The sequence below is a fragment of the Xenopus laevis genome, chromosome 3L, assembly GCF_017654675.1.
Source record: "Xenopus laevis strain J_2021 chromosome 3L, Xenopus_laevis_v10.1, whole genome shotgun sequence".
In the NCBI taxonomy this organism is placed as follows: Eukaryota; Metazoa; Chordata; class Amphibia; order Anura; family Pipidae; genus Xenopus; species Xenopus laevis.
Window position 1 is genome coordinate 151379760 of NC_054375.1, and position 18566 is coordinate 151398325.

At 44.5% G+C, this 18566-nt stretch overlaps 1 protein-coding gene across 1 annotated transcript; it reads right to left on the reverse strand.

Moving 5' to 3' along the window:
- Nucleotides 1-1534: 1534 nt before the first annotated feature.
- On the reverse strand, nucleotides 1535-14171 carry ddx27.L (DEAD-box helicase 27 L homeolog). The gene is given in 21 exon segments (NM_001095986.1): nucleotides 1535-1570; nucleotides 2602-2676; nucleotides 2926-3022; nucleotides 3771-3888; nucleotides 4082-4176; nucleotides 5840-5939; nucleotides 6016-6122; nucleotides 6772-6949; nucleotides 8533-8614; nucleotides 9313-9466; nucleotides 9646-9787; nucleotides 10640-10739; nucleotides 11227-11377; nucleotides 11491-11664; nucleotides 11783-11888; nucleotides 11996-12079; nucleotides 12184-12230; nucleotides 12422-12593; nucleotides 12673-12732; nucleotides 13658-13801; nucleotides 13977-14171. Coding segments are annotated over 21 exon segments (2286 nt in total). The 5' UTR covers nucleotides 14061-14171; the 3' UTR covers nucleotides 1535-1554.
- Between the last annotated feature and the right edge of the window lie 4395 nt (nucleotides 14172-18566).

The following is an 18566-nucleotide window of genomic DNA, read 5'->3' on the forward strand; positions in this document are numbered from 1 at the left end:
GCAGCTGCAGGGGAACTGATTCAACTTGAGATCCGTGTATGATAACTAGCAGTCAGACTGAAATAGAAACTGATATATATTTATCATTTGCAGCCACTCAAATCAAAGGTTGAAGATGACCATCCCCTTCCTTACTAAGTAGTAATGATGTGCGTTGGTTTTTCCCGACTTGCATCCACCCCCGCCCACTGTCTTCCTTTAATAGACCAGCGCCACCCCACCCCATCGTTGACATCACAAAAGGGGTGGGTCGAGCAGGCGCATCGTCTATAAAAGAAGAACCCGGAAGTCGGCACTGCAACGTGACGGGAGAGCAGGAGAAAAGCTCAATCCGCCACCTGTGAAGAGGAGTGCGAGGTCGGCCTGAACCGCGGGTAAACTCGCTGGTATCGTGTCGGCCCGCACATCACTACTAAGTACAATAGACTAAATAGCCGGGCAGGGTGCATGCCCAGTTCTAGATATGGGGTAAGGTGGCATGGCCCATGGAAGGCCTCGCGGGGGGGAGGGGCAGAATAATAAATTGGGGGGGAGGGGCAGAATAATAAATTGGGAGGGGGGACAGGATGAAGAGCCTATAAGCAGCCCTATTAATAAGCTCATGTGTTTATCATTAACATTCAGCGTCAGGCTTGGCTCCAGGCCTCTGGGAAGTCTTGTATAAGAACATTACCCACGGTGATCCAGTTGAGTGGAGCGGAACCAGATGTGTTCAATTCAGCGCCTGTGAAGAAGCGGAATATTATCACTCCCTACAGACACTTTTCTTTCTCCTTTGAAACCAGCTGCTTGGAATGGATTGTGCAGCATCTGGTGGAATTGCACAGATATCTATTGCTTTCTGATCTCTTACGGGATGGAGGCGGTCTATGCACATCGGCCCTTTGGAAACCATCAACTGTATCATTATTATTATGATCATATCACATTCACCCACGTTTCCTGCAAACCATCAGGTCTTTCCTATTAAACAGCAAATCATGATGATTAAATACAAGATCGGAAACTCCCGTTAGTGCAGCCGCCTGTTCAGCTTTCGTGGCCTTAAAAGCAGCGTATTATTCAAGTACCGCTGAATTATATGATCACACCCCCCGCCAGTAACTGGTTTGTCCTGAGGAGTGACACAGAGCTGCCCATCTATCTGTCAGTTCCTCAGTGAGGCTTCTTGTTACCAACTCTACCGAGCTCTTCCTAGTTTGCCTGTTACACCCCATTTTTTAGACTTAACCCCCACAACGATCACTGTTGGGCTCACGTGGAGCCGGCGAGTGAACGGCCACTTCATTCAGGTAATGAAACAAAACAGCAACGTAACAAAATATGTTTAATTGTTCAGCCCGTCCCACAGAGAGGACTTTGTTATGGAAACACAGAGACAGGTGGAGTCCACACGGGGTGCACCGTGAGAAGAAGGGTGCTGCTCATTCCGAGGCACTTCCATCCCTGCAATAAATGTGGAATCCCAGTCTTTGACCCCAAGATGATATTCTCAGTATCTTCTCGACTTCGATTCCCAATTCAAAGGTGACCATTTCTTTTTCAACAGGCCAATCATTTTCTTCGATACCTGAACAAACAGTCAAACATGTTTATTAAGTAAAACAAAGCTGTGGGTAATGGATATTGACGCTGGGAGGTTTATTTCACATCCTATGGATTCCTCCTAATTTTGCACAAATGCCTGCAGTACTAATTGTTTCTAACCCCATCTATAGTCTATTAATGGACATCGCTTTATGAGGAGGAGGCAGAGCTCACAGTCTGATGCCACTGGGAAAGTCTTAGACCACGTGTCAAACTCAAGGCCCGCGGCACAGGACTGGCCCACGAAGGGATTATCTTTGTCCCGCATGATTATTTCTAATTATTATTAGATCTGCCCCGCCAGTAGATTGCCTCCACACTATTAGAACTGCAAGTCCCACAATGCACTGCTAAGGTGACGTCAATCAAAGGTGCGCGAGTCCCTGTTCCGCTTGTGTGTCAGCAGTTTACCTGTGGAGCTAGCGTTACCCGTCTCCCTGAAAAATGGCGGCTAAACTGAAGGTGGACTCAGCTCAGAGCCTGACCCCAGACATACATGAACTTGTGTCCAAGATGAGACACCAAGGGGGTTATTTACTAAACTCCAAATGCAAAAATCACAAAATTCGTGATTGTTTTTTTATAAAATCGGAATTTTAAAAAAAAAATCTGATTTTTCGGAATTTATTAAACCCCGAGGATAGAAAAGTCCAAATCCGAAGTTGTATATAAGTCAATGGGAGACGTCCCAATGAGTTTTTGATGTGCACTGGGTTTCGTGCAAAACTCCAAAGTTTTCGGCGTAAATTCCAAAAAAATCGTGAAAAACTGATTTTTTTTTTCCCGCCAAGCAAAATATTGCGGGAATAATAATAAATAAGCGTAAAAAAACAGAATTTGATCTTTGATTTGAACCTGTCCGACCTCCACTTGGAGCATTTGTACATTTGAGTTGGACACACCTGCCGTAGACGAAGCCTTTCTAGGTCCATCTCACCAACATAATGACAGACATTCCTACGATATCGTTTCTGGTTATAATATTTAAAATTCAGCGCTTGAACAAATACAAACCGGGATTTGGACTTGAAACCGGCTCCTTTCTTTCGCTGATTGATTCCCAGTCGTTTTCGGTCTTCAAACGAGGGGCTGCAAAGAAAGAACATGTCGGTACATTCGCTGTTGGAAACAGATGGATTTCAGGCTAAAGTAGAGTTAAACGACCCATCGGTCCCACATCCCCTGCCAACATGACTGGGCACAGTGGAAGCCTAAAGCCAATCAAGACCAACCGCAAGAGATGAGGTTTGATGAACCCCGGGATGTTACAGGCCTAGAACACAAGCCAATCAGTCTCAGTATAATGAGGAAGAAACAGGAGGAGAGGGAGGTGCTTACCCTGCCCTGTACTTCTTCAGAGCCTTCCGACTGGTGTTGGTTAATTCCTCGTCAAACACCGTGTGTTTCTTCTGCTTCTTCGCTTTTATATTTGAGGCTGAAAAAAGAATAAAATGTCACCGTGCACAGCCATTCTGCAATAGGCTTCACCTCACCCCATCTTGCTTCTAGCCTGTTTACACCTCATTAAAGGAGAACTAAAGCTTAACTAAAGAAGCAGGTAGAAATGTTGTACATGATGTTTTTGCTTCTGTACCAGCCCAAGGCAACCACAGCCCTTTAGCAGTAAAGATCTGTGTCTCCAAAGATGCCCCAGTAGCTCCCCATCTTCTTTTCTGCTGATTCACTGCACATGCTCTGTGCTGCTGTCACTTACTGAGCTTAGGGACCCACTCACAATATACAGTACACATAGAATAGAAATGTCACAATATAAGGCTGATTAGTAATTAATACACATAATTACTACATGGCAGCACAGAAACCAGTGCAATTAGCATCAGAATTGAATAATCAGCAAACCTGTAGCATCAGCTTATATTACAGCCAGGGAAGCTCATTTTCTGCTGGATAATTAGTGACGAGCCCTAAGCTTAGCTTCTCAACAGCCAATCAGAGCCCACTGAGCATGTGAGTGTCACAGACACTTTCCAAGATGGTGACCCCCTGTGACAAGTTTGAAGTCCTGGATCATTGCTGCTATTGACAAGCTCAAACTTTAGCCTCATGCAATAAGTTCACTATATAAAATATGGCAGTTTTAGCCATATTAATTTAGGGTTTAGTTCTCCTTTAATGGATTTCTCTCTATAATCTGAGGCTTTGTTGACCCATGTGACACTTACCTCCTGGTTCCTCCTCAGGTGGCATAGCTCGCGCCCTCTTTGGCTTGCGGTCTCTCTTGGCCGCCCGTTCTGCGTACATCTGAGCTTTCAGCACCTCAAACTGGGAGCGCTCCTCTGACTGCATTGGCGGGAGCAGCAGATGCAACAAATTATGCTCTGGAACTTTCAACCGCTCTAATAGGAACAATATCTACTTTACATGAAGGGATGACTTAACTACTGCTAATTTCTACAGGGTTCTCTCTACTGGGCCCCTAGTTCACTCTCCATCGTTCCAAAATTCATCTAAAAGTTCTCCCCTTCCTGCTCACCGTCAACTCTCCTTTCTTCTTTGAGTCTGACAGAAACTTCTTCCTCTTCTTTTTCCCTCTCATAGCCAAGTCAAACTCCTGCAGGGCGTGCGACACTGTCAAATGAAACTGTCATCAGATCAATGTGAAGATTCAAGCGCATTCCCCTCCCACACATCTGTAGACTTGGAGAGTCCCAGGATGAGTTCCCCTGACTAATAGAGAGACGTGGGGTACAGAAACTGATAGAGAAGCATGGGGTACAGAGACTAATACAGAAACGTGGGGTACAGAGACTAATAGAGAGACTTGGGATACAGAGACTAATAGAGACGTGGGGTACAGAGACTAATAGAGACGTGGGGTACAGAGACTAATAGAGAGACTTGGGATACAGAGACTAATAGAGACGTGGGGTACAGAGACTAATAGAGACGTGGGGTACAGAGACTAATAGAGAGACTTGGGGTACAGAAACTGATAGAGAAGCGTGGGGTACAGAGACTAATAGAGAGACGTGGGGTACAGAGACTAATAGAGACGTGGGGTACAGAGACTAATAGAGAGACGTGGGGAACAGAGACTTATAGAGAAGCATGGGGTACAGAGACTAATAGAGAAACGTGGGGTACAGAGACTAATAGAGAGACGTGGGGAACAGAGACTTATAGAGAAGCATGGGGTACAGAGACTAATAGAGAAACGTGGGGTACAGAGACTAATAGAGAGACGTGGGGAACAGAGACTTATAGAGAGACGTGGGGTAGAGACTAATAGAGAGACGTGGGGTACAGAGACTAAGCAAGAGACATGGGGTACAGAGACTAAGCAAGAGACGTGGGGTACAGAGACTAATAGAGAGACGTGGGGTACAGAGACTAATAGAGAGACGTGGGGTACAGAGACTAAGAGAGACGTGGGGTACAGAGACTAAGAGAGACGTGGGGTACAGAGACTAAGAGAGACGTGGGGTACAGAGACTAAGAGACGTGGGGTACAGAGACTAAGAGACGTGGGGTACAGAGACTAAGACGTGGGGTACAGAGACTAAGAGAGACGTGGGGTACAGAGACTAAGAGAGACGTGGGGTACAGAGACTAAGAGAGAAATGGGGTACAGAGACTAAGAGAGACGTGGGGTACAGAGACTAAGAGAGACGTGGGGTACAGAGACTAAGAGAGACGTGGGGTACAGAGACTAAGAGAGACGTGGGGTACAGAGACTAAGAGAGACGTGGGGTACAGAGACTAATAGAGAGACGTAGGGTACAGAGACTAATAGAGAGACATGGGGTACAGAGACTAATAGAGAGACGTGGGGTACAGAGAGTAATAGAGAAGCATGGGGTACAGAGACTAATAGAGAAGCATGGGGTACAGAGACTAATAGAGAGACGTGGGGTACAGAGACTAATAGAGAAACATGGGGTACAGAGACTAATAGAGAGACATGGGGTACAGAGACTAATAGAGAGACATGGGGTACACAGACTAATAGAGAAGCATGGGGTACAGAGACTAATAGAGAAGCATGGGGTACAGAGACTAATAGAGAAGCATGGGGTACAGAGACTAATAGACAGACGTGGGGTACAGAGACTAATAGAGAAGCATGGGGTACAGAGACTAAGACAGACGTGGGGGTACATAGACTAATAGAGAAGCATGGGGTGCAGAGACTTATAGAGAGACATGGGGTACAGAGACTAATAGAGAGACATGGAGAATATAGCAGCCAGATACCCCTCCACTAATGCAGCCCTGGGAGACGTCTCCTTACGTTTCTCTTTCCTTCTCTCATCCCTTGTTTGGAACCAGCTCCTCTCTGGTTGAGCCTCTCCCCCCTTCTCTTGCTGCAGCTTCTTTTTGGCCACACTGATCTGAAAGCGGCACCAGTCATTAATGTGGCAAATATTTCCAGATCACATAATCGTTATCATCAACAGAAGCTCCAACCTGAGCCTCGGACATCTGCATCTCCCTCTCCTCCTTCTCCAGTTGCATCACGGCGTAGATCTCTTTCTCGGACTTTGTGATCTTGTCTCGGAACTTGGAAATCACATCTGGGAAAGAGAGAAAAGCCGGTTACTGGGCTACTGTTTGGGCCTCTAAGTCTACTAAGCTTGTTCAACGGTCATCTCAGCCTGTACCAACCCTGTGCCCTGGCAGTATTTGATGCTGCGAGTTTCGCTGGTGAAGAGGGACTAAAGACTGACATAGGAGTGGTCCATCCAACTTTGCTTAGGGTCAAGGCGAACTTCTAGAGGCCTATTTATCAATTTCGAATTCATGCAGTTTTTATTTTTTTTAACTCTAATAAAATTTCGAATATACTCTAAATTGGACTGGGTTTAATAAAAAATTTGAATATCTGAAATGCGAACAAATATTACCGACCCAAAAACTCAAAGTCAGGAAGGCTAGAAACAGCTTCAAGATGGTCGCTGGATCTCTCCCACTGACGTCTACATGAACTCGGTACGTTTTAGTTTGGCGAATAGCCGAATTCGAATTTTGAAAGGGCCAATCTCGAAATTTGAATTCGAGTTTGGATTATTCAGAATTCGAATTTGAGAGTTTTGACCATAAAAAAAATACTAATTTTTAAGAACTTCAATAAATCTGCCCCTAGTTTTAAACAGCCGCCATGGAAAATGGACCGATCCAGCATTTTAGTGATGTTGTCCCATTGGGATTCTTGCCTGTCCTCACCTTGAGGAATGACTCGAGCCTTCACCGGAGCCTGGGCCTTCTTTACGATCTCCTTCAGCATCTTCCTCTCTTCCTCCCCCACCAGAGACACAGAACGCCCGGCCTTGCCAGCACGAGCCGTTCGGCCGACCCTATGTACATAGTGTTTAACTGTGCCCGGCATTGTGAGGTTGATCACCTGCAAGAAAACATTACGCACTGAATAGATCTCTTCACGCCACATGTATTATAAATTGTAATTGTACAACAAACGTACGTGACACCACAAAAAACTACAACTTATGGGTCGCAGAGAGCAGGTGTGTCCAACTCAAATACACGTTGGGCCAAAATGTAACAAATGCTCCAAGTGGAGGGTCGGACAGGTTCAGGGTTTATTGAAAACAAATTGAAATGATCTTATTGTAGATATTGAACGTGGAACTAACACAGCACAGAAGTTATTTCCTATAAAAACAACATAAATCTTTGTGCAGTGTTACACGGAGAAATTTCAAACATTTCCTGGAGGAACCTTAATAAAGTATTATCTCCAGACTCTTGTAGGGTTATTTATCAGAGTCCGAATTTATCTCAATATTTTCTGCTACACACTCCGATCAAATAAAAAACTCACTGGGACGTCTCCCATTGACTTATATGCAACCTCGACAGGTCTGAGATGCCGGATTTTCAGATTCTGACTTTTCCATCCTCGGGTTTAATAAATTCCGAAAAATTCATGATTTTTTTAAAAGTCTGATTTTTTTTAAAAAAAAAAATCACGAATTTTATGTGATTTTTGCATTGGGAGTTTAGTAAATAACCCCCTTGGTGTCTCATCTTGGATACAAGTTCATCTATGTCTGGGGTCAGGCTCTGAGCTGAGTCCACCTTCCGTTTAGCCGCCTTTTTTCAGGGAGACGGGTAACACTAGCTCCGCAGGGGAGCTGCTCATACACAAGCAGAACAGGGACTCGCCCGCTTTTGATTGACGTGACACTAGCAGTGCATTGTGGGACTTGCAGTGCTAATAGTGTGGAGGCAATACCGGCGGGGCAGATCTAATAATATTCGGAAATTATCATGCGGGCCAAAGATAATCCCTTTGTGGGCCGGTCCTAGCCCGAGGGCCTTGAGTTTGACACATGTGGCCTAGAGCATTCCAGATGTCCCCGCTGCAATTCACCAGATGTGGACTTCATACATCTCGTATGGTATTGTCCAGATATACAGAAATTTTGGAAAAAAGTAATGCAATTTTTATCCGACGAATTTACTCTACTGCAAGTATTGAACCCAGCTACCTGCCTACTAGGCACAACAGATACTCTAGTACCCAGAACCCACTGGAGATTATTAATGAGAGCACTCTTGTTCTACACTCTTGTTCTATGGCAGGAAAACAATAGCCCTACACTGGATGGGACCAACACCTCCTACGCTTAAAAATGGATTAAAATCATAAATTCGCAGCTGGAACTTTATAAGTTAACTTATATTGCCCGAGGCTGCCCACAGAAATTCAAAAAAATATGGTCTCCTCGGCTGGATTCACCCGGCAACAACGGTCCAATAATCATATATGAGAAAGTCCAATATATTTTCTCTGTGTCTACCTTTCTTTCTTCTTACTATACTTCCTTCTATCTTGTTTATTAATGAAAACTTAATAAAAAGTTACAATTATATGTGATGCCAGCTAAATTGTACAAATAACCATGAACACCCAGCTCACACAGCAGTGAAGACAACAGACATTACACACTCGAGAGAACGTACCGTTTTAACCCCGTCAATGTCCAAACCTCGAGCTGCCACATCCGTAGCCACCAGAATATCGATCTGCTCATCCTTGAATCGCCTGTTTAATGGGACAGTGGGACAGAGCTGTGTTAGTCACATGAAAATCAAACGGAGCATTTCTAAAGACACCAATGGAAGCTATTAATACTACTAGTCATGAGCGGGTCAAGACTTCATGGATTTGTTGTTTTCAAGATGAACAAAACATTTAAGGGCAGAGACACGCGGTCAGATTCAGGGAGATTAGCGACAAATCTCCCCGAACTGCCTTCCCGCCAGCTAGAATCTAAATCGCTGATGGGATGGCACTCGGAGCGCTACATTTTCTGAAGTCGCTCGAAGTTTCCTCGTGAGACAGCTTCATGCGGCTTCGAAGCATTGCAAGTGTCATCCCGCTGGCGATTTACATTCTATCCGGCGGGAAGGCAGAATAAAACAGTGCAGGGAGATTAGTCACCCCAAAGAAGAGGAGATTTGTCGCTAATCTTCGTGAATCTGAGCGTGTGTCTCTGCCCTAAGGAAGGCTATTGGCTGAAGATTGTGGCTGGTAAGGGATTAAGGGAAGGGGAATTGTGCCAAAAGAAAGGAACCTTTGCTACTGATGCACATTACAGATTGGGATTTGCAAAGTAAAAGAAAAAAGACAAACATAACCAATGAAAGTCCCTGAGAACTCTTATATTGTACTGGGGATGGAGTGCACAGTATGGCTGCTGGAATAGCAGTGCGAAGAGGAAATAAAGTTAAGGAACAAACCTGAGCGCCTCCAGTCTCTGTGTTTGAGAGAGATTTCCATGCAGTTCCCCCACTTGCAGTCCCATGAGCCCCAGCAGGATGTGCATGCGATGAGCCTGTTTCTTAGTCTGAGTGAAAAGCATCACATGGTCTTGGAACGTTCGGGTGAGAAGAGCTGCGAAAGAACACAAACATCATCATCCACCTAAAACCTTCATATTAAGCATCAATCTGCCACCAAAATTCTGCCCCACGGGATTACTCTTAAGTCAGTTTTCCTGAACTCCGAGCCCCATCATCCTGAGCTACATATCAGCTATTTCCTGGTTTTAGCACCCGACAGTTGCAACTCACCGCAAGCAACGGCTTCTCTGTCGCCCTCTCGATTTGGCCGGATCCTGACAAACTCCTGCCGCAGGAATGGGGCGACATCGGTGTTGCTGTTCACAAAGATACGAACGGGGTTCCTGAGCGACACGGAAGCCAAGTCTTTAACCTGTGGCAACGGCAAAAAACAAACTGCCATGTGTCCCTGTATCTGGATAATGAAAGTGTTTGCTAGTAGCAGATGCAGTCTGAAAGGCACAGACTTGTTCAGCACTTACACTCCAGGCTCCGAGTCATTTAAATGACAATTAAAGCGGACCTGTTGCCTACACATTCAAATCTGCATAATGAAAGTCCTTTGCTAATTAAACTGCACATGCTCTGTGCTGCTGTCACTTACTGAGCTTAGGGACCCACTCACAATATACAGTACACATAGAATAGAAATGTCACAATATAAGGCTGATTAGTAATTAATACACATAATTACTACATGGCAGCACAGAAACCAGTGCAATTAGCATCAGAATTGAATAATCAGCAAACCTGTAGCATCATCTTATATTACAGCCAGGGAAGCTCATTTTCTGCTGGATAATTAGTGACGAGCCCTAAGCTTAGCTTCTCAACAGCCAATCAGAGCCCACTGAGCATGTGAGTGTCACAGACACTTTCCAAGATGGTGACCCCCTGTGACAAGTTTGAAGTCCTGGATCATTGCTGCTATTGACAAGCTCAAACTTTAGCCTCGTGCAATAAGTTCAGTATAAAAAATATGGCATTTTTAGCCACATTCATTTTTAGGGTTTAGTTCTCCTTTAAATAAAGTCATATCAGGTTTCTGGCTGTGGGAAGTGGTAGAGAAGTCTGATGCAACAAGACAAATGAAATGTGCCTGTACACTACTTAAGGTTGACTTGTCCTATAACTGTATGTTCTCCGAGCCTTTGTCAGAGATGACAGAGAGTGTAGGGGCGGTGCCCCAGCTTATGGTAAATTAATAGACGAGTGAAGCCATTACCTCCTCTGACATTGTGGCTGAGAAGAGCAGAGTCTGTCGCTGATGGGAGCACAGTCTGATGATCTCTTTCATCTGCTCCTCAAAATACTCATCCAACATCCTGCGGGGAGAAGGGAGAGGGGCAGGGGTAGAGCGAGAGGGCAAAATTGTAATTCCCATTCATGAAATAAAGAAGAAGAGAAGAGGCAGCTAGACTGACCCAAATGAGATCAGCAGTGTATGAGTGTATCATAGGGAAGCACAAGATGTACTCACATATGTATTACAATGTCTGGCACCTGCTAACACACAGGGACTTAATTATAAACGATGGGCAAATTTGCACCTGGGCAGTTTCCCATTTCACAGCCTGCAGGTTGAACAATAAATGCAAACATTTGATTGGTTGCTAAGCGTTACATCCCTGGTGTAAATGTGTCCAGTGTTTATAAAGGAGCCGATATTATTCCATGTTGATGTAACTTGTGTTTGACCCAAACAACTCCCAGCAGTTCCATTCTACCTGCAGCCCTTGAAACAAGGCAATGATTATGCACATAAAACAATCATCTATTCACACAAGTGCTCCCTATTTATGTCTTCCTCACCTGTCTGCCTCGTCCAGGATAAGAACCTCTATACAGTTCAGGCTGAAGGAAGGGCAGTTGTGTAGATGGTCGATCAGTCTCCCAGGAGTGGCAATGAGAACATCAGGACCTGAACGCAGGGCCGCCTCCTGGGTCTTCACATCCAAACCCCCTAAAAGAGAAGCACAGCTGAAGTGTTCATGTGGGTATATGGAGGGGAAACTCTTATATGGAGAGATGTGATCTCAGCGAAAGCAAAACAAACACGTCTGGCAATATACTCACCCACAGCAAGGCATGTCGTGACCTCTGTAAACTGGGCCAGCTGCCTGGTGACTGCATGAACTTGAATTCCCAGCTCACGGGTGGGGACGAGAACTAAAACACGGGTTACCGGAGCCTCCCGGGGCTTGTATATGAGACGCTCCAAGACTGGAAGCATGAAAGCAGCAGTTTTACCTGGAGAGGACATCAGAATTACAGTGAGTGAAGAGCTCATTCAGCCTACTCATCAGTGCATAAACTTAATCAATGCATTGCATTTCTTCCAATCTCCCCCCCCCATCCCCATTTTCACCTGTTCCGGTGGCTGCACAAGCACAGATATCCTTTCCCAGTAACCCTACAGGGATACAGGCTTTCTGGATGGGTGTTGGTTGGGTGAAGCTCATTGCAGATATTGCCTATAAATGTGACAGAGACAGAGGGGGGGGGGGGGTGAGGAACAGGGATTCACAGTTTTAAGAGGATAATGGAAGATGCAAGCGAGGCAGAAACAAGACTTCAATACCTTGAGAAGTGGGCGAGAGAGATTCATGTCCTGAAATGTGAGACTTTCATCATACTGGGAAGCGTCCTCAGAAAACCCAGAGTTCTGCCAACAGAAGAAGTGAGGAAGACAACAGTGTGAACCTGAATATATATATATATATATGTAATTTAATAGTGAAATATACAGTCCGGTATTGGTAGACTCACCCCTACACCTTTCCTTTTCTTCTTTTTCTCTTTAACTCTCAGAGTGTCTGAAAGAAACAGAGTTGCGAGAGCAGGGAATCAATGATATAAGATAAGAACTGGGCAAGGTTAAGGCTGAAAGCGTCAGGAAGAGGAAGAAGGAACAGCAGGTAGATGTCCATGTCCGTCTCTGGCAGACAGACTGAGCTAGAACAGCTGGAGACGGACACAGTGAGATGAATGTCAGAATTCATTTTACCTGCTTTTGTAAGAACAATCTCTTCCTCAGATGAAAACTCATCCTCACTCTCCTCTTCTTCTTCTTCTTCTTCCTTCTCCTCTTCTTCTTCTTCTTCCTTCTCCTCCTCCTCTTCCTCACTCTTCACATCTTCCTCTGTGTTTTCTGACAGTTTTGCTTTTTCTGCCTTTTCCTGCGAGAGGTCGGACAAGTCAAGAGTTTTGCTTCAGCAGGATATCGGCCAATAGAAACGCACCAACGCAAGTACTGACCTGATTCTTCCTTTTTCTTCTAACAGTTTCAATCTTCTCGTCCAGGCTTGTGGCCACTCTCTGGGGGGAACCAAACAAATGTCAGTTTGAGGGGTGAATAATCAAAGAGGGGGAGCTGTGGCACACTGCTTCTATTCTCTACCCAGGTGCACAGTAAAACTTCATACAGCATTCATTCGTAAAGGGCTGGTCAAGCCCGAAACATTGCTTCACTTGATGCACAAATAAATTATTTTTTCCTGCCAGTATGTGTACATTAGGCTCTTTTGTTGTGTGCAGTGGTACTTTGAGAAAGGCTGGATTGCTGGCCGAAACGTTAGTCTCCCAGTAATAAATTCAAATATATTTTTTGTTCTTTAAGACCCAAGTGTGTGGACTTCTTTTTGAATTAAATAAATATGTTGTGGTTCTGCACCCAGGCAAGTAACTACAATTTTTTCGAGAGTTTTTTTCTTCCCTGACGAAAGCTCCAAGATGGAGCTGAAACGTTGGATCATAATAAACCTGATATAATTTAACTTTTTTTGCATTTTGCTACATTTTTTGGTGTGCCGTCATCTGCTCGGATATATTTATTTACTTTACGACTGGCACCCAGACATTGTCCATTTGAATGGATGTGCGTCCCACTATCGCTCTGTGTGTGTGTATATATATATATCTCTATCTCTGGGTGCCGGTTTGAAACATATACATAATGATTGGCAAAGAACAGCATTCACAGGACTTTCTCATAGTGAAAAAAACAAAAAAATTCTTTATTCAACGTTTTGGCCCCTACTGGCGAGCGTATTCCTGAAGAAGGTTTTGCAAGTAGGAGCCCAAACGTTGCATAAAGAATTTTTTTGTTTTTTTACTATGAGAAAGTCCTGTGAGTGCGGTTCTTTGCCAATCATTAAATGTATATAAATATATAGAGAGATAATACATGGGAGGAGATGCTCAAGGCCAGGAGAGCTAAGGCTTGGGCTCGTGACAATTTTACCTTTTTCAGCTGCTTCATGACGTCGGCCATTATCCAGCTGTCGTCGCTGAGGCCGTCTCGCTCCCCAAACACAAAGTCTGCGTTGAAGTCGGCGCTGTGGCCGCTCTGCTTCTGCCTCTTCTTGCCCAGGACGATTTTCTGCTCCTGAGGGAACAAGAACCAGTGGGAATTTACATGAGAGCACCTTGAATGTTCAATAAAAATACCCTTAGGTGTATAGCAAAAGAGCTTACAATCTAATACCTACAAAAACCCCTCAATGTGAGTCTGCCCCTCCCCCCCCGAGCTGTTCCCTCAGTAGCAGCAACACTTCTCTCACCTCCTCTTCCTCGTCAGACTCTGCCTCCTCTGGAATCTCATCTTCGTCCTGGATTGTCCCAATAAGATCTAAATCTGACAACATGGCTGGACACAACTCCCTGCCTTATTGCACACGTGACTGAGCCCCCCACTCTATTCCCCCAAACCCACTCTATTACTCCAAAACCAACTCTATTCCTCCAAGCCAAAACCCTCTCCCTGTAGTAATTACTACTCAGGGTCCACGCATGGCGAGAATTCCACAGTGCACATGCGTAAACGGAAGTGACGGTACGCGGAAGGAAGCGGCTGTAGCCAATGAACAGCTGGTTGCTATGCTTCATCCTCCCTCCCCCTAGCGATAGCCCCTCTCAGGCTTCCTGTCAGCGTTGCGTTTCAGTCACAGGAAAGCGGCTCAGAGTCTCACGTGCTTCTGACATGCGCAGTGGAGATCCGGTTGGAGATTTTAGTGAGAGCAGGACAGGGAGGGGTAGAAATTATGGATTGACTCCTTTTTTTTCCTAACTTTCCCTTAAAAAAAGAGAACTGGCATGTCTGGGGTTAAAGAAATTTTTGTTTAAATTAACTTTTAGTATGTTTTCCAATGGGGGGGGGTCACTGACCCCATCAGATGCTCTGTAAGGCTACACATTTATTGTTATTGCTACTTGTTATTTCTCATCTATTCAGGCCTCTCCTATTCATATTCCAGTCTCTTATTCAAATCAATGCATGGTCGCTAGGGGAATTTGGTCCATAGCAACCAGACTGCTGACATTACAAACTGGAGAGCTGCTGAATAAAAAGCTAAATAACTCAAAAACCACAAATAATAAAAAATAAAAACCAATTGCAAATTGTCTCAGAATATCCCTCTCTACATCATACTAACAGTTAATTTAAAGGTGAACAACCCCTTTAAAGGCAGTGTATGTTGGTGCATTCACGTATAGGGATGGGCGAATTTCCGGATAACAGATCTCATACTTGTACTATGGAATTGCTGCACAATACGGGACTTCTGTGCCTCTTGAGCTTTTCCTTTCTATATTTTTAGCCTACAAATCCCCCTGGAGCTGCCGTTACACATTAGATCTGCTGGGAACATTCTTTCAGTATCATTTTGAGATCTCGCTCTGTAAAGTCCATGGAATGTACTAAGAATATACTGGAAAGTTACAGTTGGGTCTGGAATCTTTTTTTTCGCTTTTGCCATGTATAGTCATTTATTTTTTATTTTTTAGTGGTTTCTAAAATATTTGCAGCTTTACGCTGCTAACATCAGGCTGTTGCTTTAAAGGAGAACTAACCCCCGCCTAATCTACTACAATACATAGTCTCCCCTCCCTGCTTCCTACCCACATAGTACATTATTTCCACTAAAAATTTATATTTTTTCGAGTTTTTGGCATTCAGACTTTAATAAATAACCCCGTTAGTGTAAACTGCAAAAGTGCTCAGGGGATGACTCTGATTGAGTTAAGTAAGTCAAAGTGGCATTTAGATGCCCAGATCAGCTGCACTTTTATCTTCCATGCCCCCTGGGTGACATTTTGGGCTCAAACATCATGGGAATGGGGTGGGGAGGAAACACTGCATTATGGGTAAATAAGAAGAATTTTGCCTGGAGCTCTGCTTTTGTATGTTAGTAAATCAGAGGGAGACTCATGTACTAATGCTTGGACTCTCTAATCAAGGATCTCATCAAAGTGAAGGAGGTGCCCAGTCTGAAACCAGTTGCACCAGTCTGAGCCTCGTCAGTTTCTTTGTATATATTTATATGCTCCGTCCCCTTGTCATGTTGTGAGTTCTATTGAACTGGAAATGAAACTGATCTAAGAAAATAAAGTTATTGTACAGGAGCCAAGAAACTGGTCACTGGTTTTCCCCTATTCATGCTTAATCATTCCACACATCCGTGAGGTGACTCTATATATAATTTACTTCATATGGGGGTGCAGCCTTCCCCCCACGCCATGAAATAATTGCCTTATGCGTCTAGTTTAAAGTGATCCCGACACCTGAATTAGTCCTCTGTGTTGTGCTGATCATTTATTGGCCTGGGGGTGGCTTGTAAGGGTTGGGCAATCAAGCCACATCGCACAGGGGCAGCTGCCTAGGTTGGCCTATTCTCGTCTGCCATGGGGGTGGGCTGGGGGTTCTGCAGATCCTATCAAATTGCCTACACAGAGTAGTAATAAAGTGGTTCCATGGAGCACAGTGGGAGCCCTTGCTGAGCCCTGTGTATCAGATTATCAGCAGTGTTACTCAGAGTCCTACATCTGATACACAGGGCTCAGCAGAACACTACCCTATAACTACAGTGAGATTCACATCATTTCCAGCCGAAGGCAGCAAAACAATGGAAATCTGATACACAGGGCTCAGCAGAACACTCCCCTTTAACTACAGCGACAATCACTTAATTTCCAGCAGAGGACAGCAAAACACTGGGAATCTGATACACAGGGCTCAGCAGAACACTCCCCTATAACTACAGTGACATTCCCATCACTTCCAGCAGAGGGCAGCAAAACACTGGGAATCTGATACACAGGGCTCAGCAGAACACTCCCCTATAACTACAGTGACATTCACATCACTTCCAGCAGAGGGCAGCAAAACACTGGGAATCTGATACACAGGGCTCAGCAGAACACTCCCCTATAACTACAGGGACATTCACATCACTTCCAGCAGAGGGAAGCAAAACACTGGGAATCTGATACACAGGGCTTAGCAGAACACTCCCCTATAACTACAGTGACATTCACATCACTTCCAGCAGAGGGCAGCAAAACACTGGGAATCTGATACACAGGGCTCAGCAGAACACTCCCCTATAACTACAGTGACATTCCCATCACTTCCAGCAGAGGGCAGCAAAACACTGGGAATCTGATACACAGGGCTCAGCAGAACACTCCCCTATAACTACAGTGACATTCACATCACTTCCAGCAGAGGGCAGCAAAACATGGGGCGACAGACAAAGTCAACAGCTTATTGGCCAGTATATGGGGCCAACAACATACGAAAAAAGGGGGTGTCGGGCACTCAGAGAAATTCCACAATGGGCTTCAAAAGTGAAGTTAAAAATATAACGTTTATTGTAGATTCATTAAAAAAGGAACAACATCTCCACTGACCCTACGCGTTTCGTGTCCACTTAATCATGGGCTATCTTTCCCTCCCAGGAAGTCGTATTTATAGGAGACATGACCAATAGCAAAACAGATACAAAACATATTTAAATTCAAAGCAAATAAGGGGAATGTCTCTTAATGAACTGTGAATTTAAATATGTTTTGTATCTGGTTTTCTATTGGTCATGTCTCCTATAAATACCGAATTCCTGGGAGGGAAAGATAGCCCACGATTAAGTGGACACGAAACGCGTAGGGTCAGTGGAGATGTTGTTCCTTTTTTAATGGAAGTAATTCAGGTGCAGAGTCTAAACTGTTACAATTTTACAACATTTAGTTGTTCCATTTCTCAGCAGCATCTCTGGAGTATTAGTAACTATTGTATCAAGTCTAACAGATGCCTGTAATGAAACCCAGAGATTCTGCTCAGCAGGGACAAACATAAGAAATGGATCAACTAAATGGATGAATTTAGAACAGTTTACAGGGTCGGCGACCCCCCCAGAGGTGCTTTAGAAGGTGAAAAATGACACTTTACACTTCAATGTTAGAAAAACAGTGACACATAGAAAATAGAAAGTTATTAGAAAACGTCTTTATTTCTGGTGAATACTCTGAAACCAACTGAACTGGAAAAAGTGTTGGAAGGTGAACAACCCCTTTAAAGAGAAAAACCCCAATTGGGATTTATAAGATACTTTTGAATTACGATCTGTTTCTACCTCGCCAGGAGCTGCTGTAAATGGAATTTTCTGAATGCCTGTGTATGCTGGTGGTGCCGGGAGCAAAGTATGTGGGAGATGAAGTTCACAATATCCAGTCAATATCCACAAGTCTGCTCTGAAATGCCTTCTTTTAAAGGAGAAGTAAAGCTCAACAAAGAATTAGTCTGGACATGTTGCACCGTAGGTTCCAGGGTTCTGTTCCAGCCCAAGGCCACTGGGATCCATTAGCAGGGAAGATGTGCACCTCTGAAGATGCCCCAGTTAGAATCCTGCATTGGGTCAAGTACCCGCGAAATACCCGTAAAGTTGTCAGGTTTCGGGCAATAAGTCCCCAATTCCTTTGCAGTCTGCGGGTAACCCGACTGGGTACACAACAAAGGCGCAGGCTTGATCCCCCCCAACCTTGTGGTTCTTCCAGTTTTTACATTTTTTTGGGAAGAGTAGTCACCGGAGTGACGTCACTTCCTGTGAAAATGTGATGTCACGTCCGGTTTCGTGTCCCCAGGTCGGACGATTAGTTGGACTATTGCGGGTTGGGTAATGGGAACGTTCGGGTCAAATTGTGGTTTCGGGTTTCAAAAAATGGACCAGCGCAGGACTCTGCCCCAATAGCCCCCCGTTTTCTTTCCTACTGATCCCCAGCACATGCTCTGGGCTGTAAAAATATATATATTAGTAACTAAACTACATAATCAGCCCTGTAGCTTCGACACATAGAAATTCACCCCACCCCATTAC